This window comes from Anabrus simplex, chromosome 13 (genome assembly GCF_040414725.1).
Source record: "Anabrus simplex isolate iqAnaSimp1 chromosome 13, ASM4041472v1, whole genome shotgun sequence".
Taxonomy (NCBI): domain Eukaryota; kingdom Metazoa; phylum Arthropoda; class Insecta; order Orthoptera; family Tettigoniidae; genus Anabrus; species Anabrus simplex.
This window is the reverse complement of record NC_090277.1, coordinates 83,617,382-83,629,855: the sequence shown is the minus strand read 5'-3', so window position 1 is coordinate 83,629,855 and position 12,474 is coordinate 83,617,382. Positions and strand designations below refer to the sequence as shown.

At 39.4% G+C, this 12,474-nt stretch overlaps 1 protein-coding gene across 1 annotated transcript in view; it reads right to left on the bottom strand.

Annotated features, from left to right (window-relative positions):
* Positions 1-4,912: 4,912 nt before the first annotated feature.
* The window catches only part of LOC136885044 (mitochondrial carnitine/acylcarnitine carrier protein), a 33,598-nt gene continuing 26,036 nt past the window's right edge, over positions 4,913-12,474 (bottom strand). The window contains exon 3 of the mRNA XM_067157436.1: positions 4,913-6,343. Coding sequence (XP_067013537.1) covers positions 5,430-6,320 — 891 coding nt within the window. The 5' untranslated portion in view covers positions 6,321-6,343 and the 3' untranslated portion in view covers positions 4,913-5,429. The remainder of the gene's footprint in view (positions 6,344-12,474) is intronic.

Below are 12,474 nucleotides of genomic sequence, written 5' to 3'. Positions count from 1 at the left end.
AATCGATGGGTACCGGTAGCTTAAGGAAATCTAATTACTGCTTGAAATAAAATTTAAGAAGTGAGCTAAAATGGATTTATTAAAAAAAGATTACGTACCATATCTTCGAATAATGAAAATTAGCTGTGTTAATAAAATAGCTGACATAACTTTGACACAAATAAAAAAAATATGAAGACCTCAGGAATTATTTTATTGATATTTGGTTAAGTTAAACGTTAATTGCCATTCCAGAATATAATTAATAATAAAAACAATGAAAAGAGAAAAACCTGAAAATTACTATCGGATTTCACTAACACCGTTGGTTGATTCACTTGATCCATGAAGACAGAGTTTCCGTAACCGGACTCCGAATTTCTCTTTAACTAAGGTTATCCACCGATCACAAATACCACGCAGGATATCATCAGCCACCGAATGAAATCTTAATGGAACCGAAACAAACTCAGGTTATATTTGAACCGATTAATTATACACAAAAATATTTAATTCACATGTTAACTTGCTCCTTGGCAAGGCATGGTGCTCCAAACTTCACTGTTATCAAATCCCTAATATCTTTATAAAAATGCATGATCGAATTATGTGTCACAACCAGACACCAAGAAATAAAGTTACTTCGTTAATTCATCATTTAAAATGATACAGAACATTGTTCCACTGAACTGCAATATTTATAAAGTGTAATTAAAAGCTCGTGAGGAAAGCAACGGGAAACTATCTCACTCCTCATTTCCCTAGTACGCCTCTTCAGTGATGCCTAGGCCATCTATGACAGCTGATGGCAGAGTTGTTGAGGATCCCACCAGCGGCATCGCTGACGGACTGAACATACATACATATATACATACATACATACATACATACAATTAAAAGCTTGAGTTTACATTTAAGTTAGCACACAAATAACGTTCAGGTTATGTTGGTTTATACTAAACCAATTTAAATTGAATAAACGAATAAGCACGGATTTCTGAATATTAATCTCATCGCTTCCCTGAATAATAATTAAATTAATTTAATTCGACCGTTTATGAACGGTAACAACAAATTTAACTGAAAAGAGTAACGTTGATGGACGGTGTTGTAATAATCATCACCATGCTATCAATAGCAACTAACGTGAACTTATTAAACAAATGGTCTTCATCAGAATGTAGAAAACATACTCTTTACAATAATCATGACCACTACTCTGGTAAGGAACACGGATAAACGTCTCACTCATATAAAGAACGCTTTGTGATTTATTTCAGTAATCACAACTGTCATCTTGACAATTGAAGAACACTTAACTTTAGTAACCAACACCAATGCAATTTAGCTGGCGCACTATCATCGCAGACTGAACTGATCGTAATGATTATCCACAAATATTAATTCTCGCTAGAATAAACTAATCACAAGTCCTCGCAGACTGAACTAACAATCTAATTTGGTTAATGGACATTAAAAATAATCAGGACTCTGTGATCACTGCAGACTGAACTAACCATCTAATTGACTTCATGAATGTTGAAAATAAACCGGACACTGATCACTGAAGACTGAACTGACCATCTGAATTCATGAATGTTGAAAATAACTATCATCAACGTATGCTGACTTCTAGTGATCTCCCTCTTAGTGGATGTATTATTCTGCTGGTTACAAAAATATATAATATAACGACATGAATAAAACATTCTGCATCGTTACGTTCTTTTAACCCTAAAAGTATTTACATTACAACTATCCGTGTGGTCCACTAACCAACCAATAAAAATACATATGAGTCTAGCCGCAATCATTACGTCTTCAACAGACCACTACTGTACAACTCCAACACCCTGATGGTCCCTCCGACAACCAGAACTGAAGCTATCTAATAATTAAACCAAACTCTCAATTGTGGGTGCGTAACAGACGAGTGCCATCATTTACCCGTACCATTCATAAATTCGCCACAACACACATTAACATTTTTTTGTTGTTGTTATTGGCTTTACGTCGCACCAACACAGATATGTCTTAAGGCGACGATGGGACAGGAAAGGGCTAAGACTGGGAAGGAAGCGGCCGTGGCCTTAATTAAGGTACACCCCCAGCATTTGCCTGGTGTGAAAATGGGAAACCACGGAAACCCATCTTCAGGGCTGCCGACAGTGAGGTTCGAACCTACTATCTCCCGAATACTGGATACTGGCCGCACTTATATTAACAATCTGTCACAACAACTGTGTCAAGATTTCGCCTAAATAAACTCTTCCACATCTCAAAAACCATTAATCCAGTATACAAAATATAATCTCTATCAATTACGATATTTACATAATATTCTACTTCATTCGACCCTCTCAAATCTTCCAGACAGTCGTCTGATAATGGGCTCGCAGTATTCTAAAATATCTCACCCTTCCGCTAGCGGTTTGTCAGTCCTATCCCGCACCACCTGTCAATTTTCTACCTGCGGTGAATCTGCACAGAACAAGCCAGATTATAATGTACTCATTTCAATTGAATTTATGTCTCATAACATCTAGCCTTCTGAGATCACATGATTCCTAAAACCAAACGATTGTCGAACCCTGGACATTGCACGTGACTCCCACGGCATTCTAACACATTATTTCCTGGGGGCATTTCCTCCTCCCGGAATTATAACACATTATTATTTCAGGGTATTACATCTTCCCGGCATCAACACATCCTGAGTTCCATTCTCCCTTGGGGCATTTCCATCCCGGAATCCAACTGAAATCATTTATTTTAACATTGTGTCTGCTGGTTCGTCCTTTCTCATCATGGCTATTGGATGTCTACATGCTCTCAGATTAATTTCTTATAAATGTTGTATGGCTTATCTCGATCTGTTATTTTATAATTCATTTCAAATTCATGGCTTATTTCATGGATTATCATCCTAGTGAAATTACGTAACTATTGAAACAAACTTCTAGCAAACATCAAACTTTAAATGATAGGGAAATAACGCCGATCTTAACTTAATTTCGACATTATGATATCTTTCTGATATCCAGAAAACTAACATTTTCCAACACTCAACTATATTTTACACTATGCTTTGACAGGGAATCTTGACACACGAATTCTATAACGACAGACTGGCGTAAAAATTATCTTTACTCGATACCTTCTTTAATCCGATTTAACATAATCGTCTAAAATTTTGGAATTTCAACATAAAATGTGCGTAGACTTCTCATAACATCTCTGTGCCACACAGCACTTAATATTTATACCAAAGCAAAGAAAAACAACAAACTATCGGCCTCAAACTTTGGCCCTTATTTACACAGAACACAACGATGTAGAATACACTTTAAAGAATACAAATCATGTCACCCACCTGGATTTCTGCTGAACAATGGCATGTTGTCAGGCATTGCCATTCGCCGTACGGTACGCCCAATTAAGGCTTAACACACCATGTTGACACACGCTATACAAACTTCCCACACATTTCTTTTAAAAATTTGCCCTGTAACTATATGAAAAATATTTCACAAGTTGTATGTTATTCGGGTTCGTTACCAACTCTTATATTTCATACGCAGATGGCTGTGAATAGTTATTGTTCTCGGTGGTGCATGTATCAAGATAAATCATTATTTAACATGAGCTTGATATCTATTGCATTATGTACTTTTAAGCTTTGTTCGAGTTTACTCCATTGCTGTTTAGTTCGCATAATTTTAACGTGAAGATGGGTCCAAGAAAACTGTTTGGCAATACTGCTGCAAGAACATGTTCAGTATCCATAATGGCTGCCAGCTGTGAACAACACTTGGGTGATGCTGTGACGCTTGAGTCACCAGTAAAATACTTTAAAGCAAGGGGGGAAATTAAGTAGGAAATCTAAACAAATAGTTCTGACGTTTTACAGTACGAGATAAGAATCCGCTGTGGACTGTGGAGGAAATGGTGAAAAACCGCGCAGCTGAAGGGCGTTTCTACGTACCGGTACAGTATTTACACGGCTCGCGCGGAATTTAAAGGAATCCGTACGTTTTCTTGTGGTACCATATCGTGTTTTTGACGACACGTCTTCCTAAAGTCACTGAAAATTTAGTTTTAGGTTTAAGCAAGTGTCTGAATTAGGTAAACAAGCAATCAAGGGGATAAGGAAAGTGAAACAAAACGTAACTAAGCTGCACGGCAGCTTTTTGTGACAAAAAGTTTGTTCATTTGGCTGTTCATGTGTCAGCTGGGATCCAAATAATGCACTCGCCGTAAGTAAAACCGGAGAGCCTTAACACGGTATGGGTGTATGGGCGTACTCGAATAATAATAATAGTAATAATAATAGTAGTAATAATAATAATAATAATAATAATAATAATAATAATAATTTGTACTTTATATTCGTAACCGCCCTCTACCTGCAGAAGTGTTGTCATGAGGGGATCATGAGTTAGTTTTACCTTCCGAATGACGAGACCTAAGCGGTCCCTTAGATGTTAGCCAGACTTCCGGTCAGTGAAGAGGCTTCCGTAGTGATAAATAGTTCCTATGTTTGTTGCTTGTTGCTGCAGTCAGGAACTTCCCTCAGTTTGGTTAGATATTCTAGTGAATTGACTTGAGCAATTACTATTTACAATATTCCTGGAAACACTGTATTTTGCAATCCCACTCACAAGTGGGTTTTCAACTTGTTGACCTGTGAGAAACTACCACTGACAATCGTTGCACGAGACTGGAATCGTATACTTATGTCGTCATACTTTTCATTGTAAGTCCGCATGTGCCTCACACAAATTTCATTAGAAAGTAAAAATAAACCTTACTTCTCTTGCCTCGGTGTTCGTCAGTAATCTGTAGGTTTTACATGATCAATAAAGGAAGAAATAGGTTCGGAACGTAATCAAAGTACAACGATGTCAAAGGAAGTAATTTATTTTAATGCTGCACTACCTGAGAATGAAATATTTGCCGGATAGAACCTCAACGTTAATAATACGCCGGTTGTGGCGGAAAAAGTGAACTGAAACGGGAAGGGGAAACAGGGGACGTGCTCACACGGGGAAGGATATTTTCTCAGTTCTTGAGTTGACTTTCACCACTAACATTGTCTGGTCATCCATCCATTCCTAGCATCACTGCCTGCACAGCTGCAAGGGTTGCACTTCCATCACGCTAACTTCCGTAACTCAAATTTTCAGATCGCCCTCAGTCATAAGATATATTTATGTCGAAAATAATCTCTTGACGGCTTAAGTCTCGTAATTTACCCTACATATCTCTGTATATCACTGTACGAGGCTTAAAAACGAATTACCGAAGCATTGTAACTATGAGCAAACCTCATAAACTTCCATTTATTATTTGATAGGTCAATGCGTATTGTTAAAAGTGTAGCTATAACATATTAAAAATATATTCCAACAGTTCACTCCCAGTAATTCCCCACTCCCACACGCAAAGTTTCACGTTTCTTCGAGCCAAGTGAGAAATTTCAAACATAATTCAAATCCAAGAAAGCAAGCCGCATTGACAGGGAATGCTCGTATGAGGACTGGTATACTTCCTCTGTAGAGTGCTTGAATACCTTCCTCCCGTATAAGTTGTGTAAATACATCTATTAGGCCTCGAGGGTACGTTCCTACCGGTGCAGCCTGCTGTCTGCTCTTAAGAACATCAGGTGGAATGGCTACAAGCCAGTTAAAAATACCAGCTACTCCGCCAGAAAACAGAGTTTGCATAACTCCTACCTCAGTAGCGCCTTCAGGGGTTAATATTCGCTGAAGCTCTTCATATGTCATGAAGTATATTCCAGTAGATGGTAATTCTCTAAGCAGGGTAGCGGAACTTCCTACATAGAAATTCCGAATTCCTCCTTCTCTGTATAAGTTCTTTATCGTAGAAAGTGGATATTGGTACCGGGTAGCTTCAGCAGCCTGCTGTACACATTTAATCCGTTCTCCTGGCACTTGTACTGGGAGAGTAACTAATGCCGAAAACGCTCCAGCAGCTAACAGTTGCGGGACAGTAAGTTCTTCGTCAGGCCGCTTCATTTGCAAACGCTTCCCCCAGTCGTAACCTAAGAACCAAAGGGCAAACATTGGAGTTACTAGAACTAGAGGTGCAGTCAATCCTCTTAAAAGACCCAGCACGCCTTCATTGGCGAGAGTCTTTACGAAACAATCCCACGTTCCTTTATACATCGGCTCCTCTCCGGGAATTTTAGGCATCGTTTGTAGTCGAACTTTTACTGTGTCCAGGGGATGTCCAACCAATACAGCCAAGGCTCCTCCAACACTGCCGCTCACCAAATAATTGAAAGAGCTTATTTCCGCCTCGTGTTCCTTTGAAGGCATGATTCAGCTACCGCAGGTGCAACCTATAAAGAAATAATTATAATAATTCGGAGAGGTAACTTACATGATGTTATTCTGTATAGACTAATGAATAAGTTACAAGATTGTGAGCAACTGCAAAATGACCTCGATAATGTTGTGAGATGGACAGCAGGCAATGGTATGATGATAAATGGGATTAAAAGTCAGGTGGTGAGTTTCACAAATAGGAAAAGTCCTCTGTTTTAATTACTGCGTTGATGGGCTGAAAGTTTCTTATGAGGATCACTGTAAGTACCTATGTGTTAATATAAGGAAAGATCTTCATTGGGGTAATCACGTAAATGGGATTGTAAATAAAGGGTACAGATCTCTGCACATGGTTATGAGGGTGTTTAGGGGTTGTAGTAAGGATGTAAAGGAGAAGGCATACAAGTCTCTGGCAAGACCCCAACTAGAGTATGGTTCCATTGTGTGGCGCCCTCATCAGGATTACTTGATTCAAGGACTGAAAAAAAAAATCCATAGAAAATCAACTCGATTTGTTCCGGGTGATTTCCGACAAAAGAATAGCTTTACAAAAATGTTGCAAAGTTTGGGCTGGGAAGACTTGGGAGAAAGGAGACGAGCTGCTCGACTAAGTGGTATGTTCCGAGATGTCGGTGGAGAGACGACGTGGAATGACATTAGTAGACGAATAAGTTTAAGTGGGGCCTTTAAAAATAGGAAAGATTGCAATATGAAGACAAAGTTGGAAGTCAAGAGGACAAATTGGAGCAAATATTTGTTTATAAGAAGGGGAGTTAGGTATTGGAACTACTTACCAAGGAAACGGTTCAATAAATTTCCAATGTCTTTGAAATCGTTTAAGAAAAGGCTAGGAAAACAAGAGATAGGGAATCTGCGACTGCCCTAAATGCAGGTCAGTAGTGGCTGAGTGATTGATTTTGTCTATAACTTTAAAATAGTGAAATATAAATGCCAATATCATATGCCATTAAAATAACAACACTGCTGAACCTCTATACAACAAAAGGGGTGTGTTCTGCCCGAAGGCAGGTCGGAACCTCCGCAGAGGTGTGGCTGAGCTGGAGTTTACGTACGGTAGGATGGCCAGTTCCTTTCCGCTCCTCCATTTCCTTACGCCCCACCACCAGCGCGTGGCAGGCCATCCAAATCTTACCACGCCCAATGTTGCTTAACTTCGGAGTTTCATGGGATCCGGTGTTTCAACACGGCTACGGCTGTTGTCTATACAACTAAGGTCGATATAATAAAATTAGCATGCCACATTTTAGAATGTAGTAAAAGAAGAAGAAGATACGAGCCCCTTCCACTAATAAAAATAGCTGAAGCCCACAAGGAAATACGTACACTGCTTTAGCCGGGATTTGAACTCGAGCTCGTAAGTTTAAAGTTAGCCAAGGAGTACAATACGAATCTGCGAGATCAGCCGGGTGAGTTGACCTTGCGTTTATCAGGTTAATGAACACAAACAGAGGAAGGCATCCAGTTATAAAACTAAGAACTTCATCTATGATTCCAGAGTCGAACTTAACTCTGTAAGGTTAGCCGCAGAGTTGAAGTTAGGCTTTTCAGGTTAATAAACACATCCAGAGAAGGGCATATAGTTATAAAACTAAGAACTTTATCTATGATTCCAAACGGAAACAGTAGCCAGTCAGCCGTAAAACTATATCTCCGACATGGATATGAAGCTAATCGCACCACTGCTGGAAGACCATGAGACTACGCACATTCAGTGTACTGTTTGTTTGTTTGTTTATTTATGCGGCACCATAAGACCTACCTGTATCGGTGCGACGTAAAACAACTTCTAAAGAAAAGTATTTATTTACGAGACATTTCTGTCTATTCTTGTGTTATTTAGATTGTTATGCATTCACTTGGCGAAAATGAAACAATAAATCTGGGTAATGAACTAAAATATTAACTTGAAATAAATATTAATCTCGAAATTGGGCGCCACCTGCAAAAGATTTACAGGAATAATTGACTCTGTAGAACATGAAAGAATTCCTTCTACCAAAGAGCGGTCATCAGGCTGACGAAGCTCCAAATTTGCTTCATTACCGGTACCTTACCTGCTACTATTTAAACATGAAAATAAATTTGGGTAGTATGCCAGGCTTTTCCTTACTCCACTGATAAAAGAGTTGCTATCAGATTCACTATTAGAATTTACTCCCGAAACAAGATAAAACAATACAAACACCAACAATAATAATCACGTGATGAGACCAGTATAAACATCCACAAACAACAATCTAGAAATTATACACCACAACTATACATAGTTCTGAAGGTCACACTTCGGATTATAACAGTATGTTAAGACAAACCCAGTCACCTCACTATACTCCGTTAATCAAACAACTTCACCATGTAAAAAAACGTATGTGGACTAGATGCAAGACAAATGCCACGTCAAATCAATCAAACAACGACCATGCACTGACCACTTGGCCTACAGTATATTCTAGTTAATAGTCAGTTACGTGAACAACAATATATTATCTCCATATTACACATACCCACAGTGTGCATTTCCTCGGAGAGAAATAATCCAGAGTCTAACAAAAAAGAACACTGTATAGTTTGTCCCATGTGAGTTAGAGTCTGACATTTGAGCGGCGAAAGCAGTAGATACGATGTATGCTGCGTTGTCATAGTTATCTCCATCTGCGGCATATCACCTTTTCATACAGACTGAATATTTAATCAAGTATGTAGGTCTAATGCAATTCAATAAACTTTGACCCGTTCCGAAACTTGTGCAAATAATTCCGGCATTGAAGACAGAACACGTCATTGCCGATAAATATGAGATTTCGTAATCACTAAACTGACAGTAACCTCAACAAATGCACATGTTAGAGAATAGAACAGTACAACTAGCCACTGACTAACTTGCAAGAAAATAAACCAACAACAAATATAATATTCAGGAAACAAACACTTTAATAATTACATAAACCAGCAACAACTAACACAGCTAACACAGTAATACTCCGAATAATATCACAAAAGTGACTGAGAGCAAGCCTTACCGAGCTCGATAGCTGCAGTCGCTTAGGTGCGGCTAGTATCCAGTATTCGGGAGATAGTAGGTTCGAACCCCACTGTCGGCAGCCCTGAAAATGGTTTTCCGTGGTTTCTCATTTTCACGCCAGGCAAATGCTGGGGCTGTACCTTAATTAAGGCCACGGCCGCTTCCTTCCCACTCCTAGCCCTTCCATGTCCCATCGTCGCCATGAGACCTATCTGTGTCGGTGCGACGTAAAGCAACTAGGAAAAAAAAAAAAGCAAGCCAAGCTACGTGCCGATTGCTTCCTTAAATGTGGCATTGCTTTTATCGTTGCCATAGCAACAGAGCCTTTTCGAGCAGCGTTGGTCAACTTTTTCTCACCGGTGGCGCTAAACGTATAGTGGGCCCAAGTATAGTGTCTTCCACCGACTGCTCACCGGGAACTTGTAATTACCGAGTAATGCACTTGTCATGACTCCGAAATGGTACAGTAATGCACCCGTAATGAACTCGTACAGCAAAGACTTCGTAAAGGTGATCATCATCAACAGCAATAGTAATAAACTCGTTGCACACGTATATATAGGCTTGTTCCACGTGACTGTCATGTTTGCAGAAGTCCACTGGAAACAACGTTACCAATGAAACATCTCCAAGCGTTGCTCGGTCAACGCAAGTTCGTTGAAACTCAGAGCTTCCGGATTGGTTACCGAACTGCCGATCCCAAATAGCAATCTTGTACCGGGATTTGAACCGCGGTATCTAGCGCTGAGAGGCCGGTGCGCTGCCGCCTGAGCCACGGAGGATTCTCATAACGCAATATATTCACTTAAAATTATTGCGAACAATGGAGAAAATTTATTTTTGTTAAAGATCGTGTGTTTCACAATCAAAAGTAATTTAGAATGCTTGCGTGAATTGGATACTATATTCGTCGACTGAACGTTAAATAGTTGTCCAAAAAATAAAATCAGATTTTCACAATTCATGGGCGAAAGGATCAGAGGTAACTCTCGACTCTGCACAGAATGAAATAAATGTCACATTTTGACGGGCGATCAGAAATAATTACATGCATTTTAAAGTGTTCAAATAGGAATGATCTTCTATTTTCACGCTACATTGACTTGTAACGGGGAAAAGACCGCTCAACATCGCAGGATGTGAGCCGTGAAAATTGCATAATTTAGTCACCGTAGATAATCAAGAAAATATTACATGTCGTAAACATCCAGGTCCTATCTATAAGGAACAAAATTTACCCTGTTTAAAACTTACAGGTTCTTCCTCAAAATGTCCTTGCTCGAAGCAAAGGCCGTCTCCACGCAACAAGCTAATTGTTAATTTAAGAGTGTATACGAATTTGGGACATATTTCATGTAGGCCTATCCTAGTAACTGCCGTCAGATAGCGCTGCGGTGAAAATCGCTAGTATCGAATACTCCTTCAGTAATTTTTACTTGTAATCGTTACTTTTTACTCTTAATTGACTTGTTCAAATACAATTATAATAATTACATTCTGGAATGTAGTGATCGGTATGATAGCTGCCTCTAGCCATGGCCTGGCCCATACTATGTACAAAACCACGTAGTTATCAGCTTGCATTTCCTAGCTTTACCGCTAAATATAAGAAATCACTACCGCAAATATAAACTATTTAAGAGCTTACCTTTAAAACGGGCAGCGGAGCGCTTCTTGCTACGGTGAAACCAAGGTACGTAGAATACAAGGTAGGGATCACGAGAGAGGTGCGCAGTGGCAAAGCAGAGCTGTGACGTCACGCAGGACCCTCGCGTTGAATCTGCTCTGAGTGAGGTAGAGGTAGTTCGAGTAAGAATTGCTGTGCACGCAGAAGCTAGGTGCTAATAATACACGATAGTAACATATCTGTGGTGTATAAGAAACCGTGTGTGTTTATTTTATGAGATAAAACGTAAAAAGCAGTAATAATGTACACTTTTCAGTATGCTTTGTCATGCCATTGCAGGCTGCACAAATCATAGCAGGCACGCGAAGGACCGAAACATACACTTTCATGAATTCCCTAAAACCACTGACGTAAATAAATGGTGACAGAAGTAATCAAGACATTATCGAAAGCTATCTTTCTCAGCTTCGAGGGTTCGGAAGGCTTTATGACGATCCTCTTCCGACAGCTATGACGCGAAAGGTGAAATCATTGCTTCTAGCCTCAATGCTTCCAAGGCGATAAGAAATTCCAATTCTCCGGAAGATTATTAAATATTACGCCCAAATATGTACTGATGAACTCGATCAAAACTCGGATATCGTGTACCAGTCTAAGGCCAGCGTTGAGCCTACAACATCCTATTTTTTATCGGAGGATGAGCAAGGGTTCGTTAAAGCCCTTGAAGATCTAGTAAAACAGCTCGAGGGGAGTCGTGAAACCAAGGAGCTGCTTGAAGACTTCACTGGCTATATAGCTTTTAGGATAAAGAAGAACCTCGATATAGAAAGTAATTACGGAGAGAAAACAGGTCAAACTACAAGGGGTGGAAATTAAATTTCAAGAAAGATTCTCTTTTTTTTTTTTTTTTTGCAAGTTGCTTTACGTCGCACCAACTTACGGCGACGATGGGACAGAAAAGGGCTAGAAGTGGGAAGGAAGCGCCCGTGGCCAAATACAGCCCCAGCATTTGCTTGGTGTGAAAATGGGAAACAACGGAAAACCATCTTCAGGGCTGCCGACAGTGGGGTTCGAACCCAATTTCCCGAATACCGGATACTGGCCGCACTTAAGCGACTACAGCTATCGAGCTCGGTAGTTTCAATTTTACAACGGGAAAGAACTGAAAGAGGGTTCTAACATCATCACAAACCTAACGGATATCCTGAAAAAGAAATTCTCCGAAATTTATGAGCTTGCAAGTTGCTTCGTGAGAAGCCGTTCTTTTATTCGAATGGACGCTTTAAACAAAAGTAAGACATTGAAGAGACCGGGTTTCTGTTAATACAACACCGATAAAGAAAGAAGAAAAAGAAATTCCACTGTTGCTATGGTTAAGTGTGTTTTGTTATATATATTTTTAATATCAGCATTATTCTTTGTGTATAACATACATTATGCATTATGAAAGGCAATTTATTATGTTGTGTATGAAA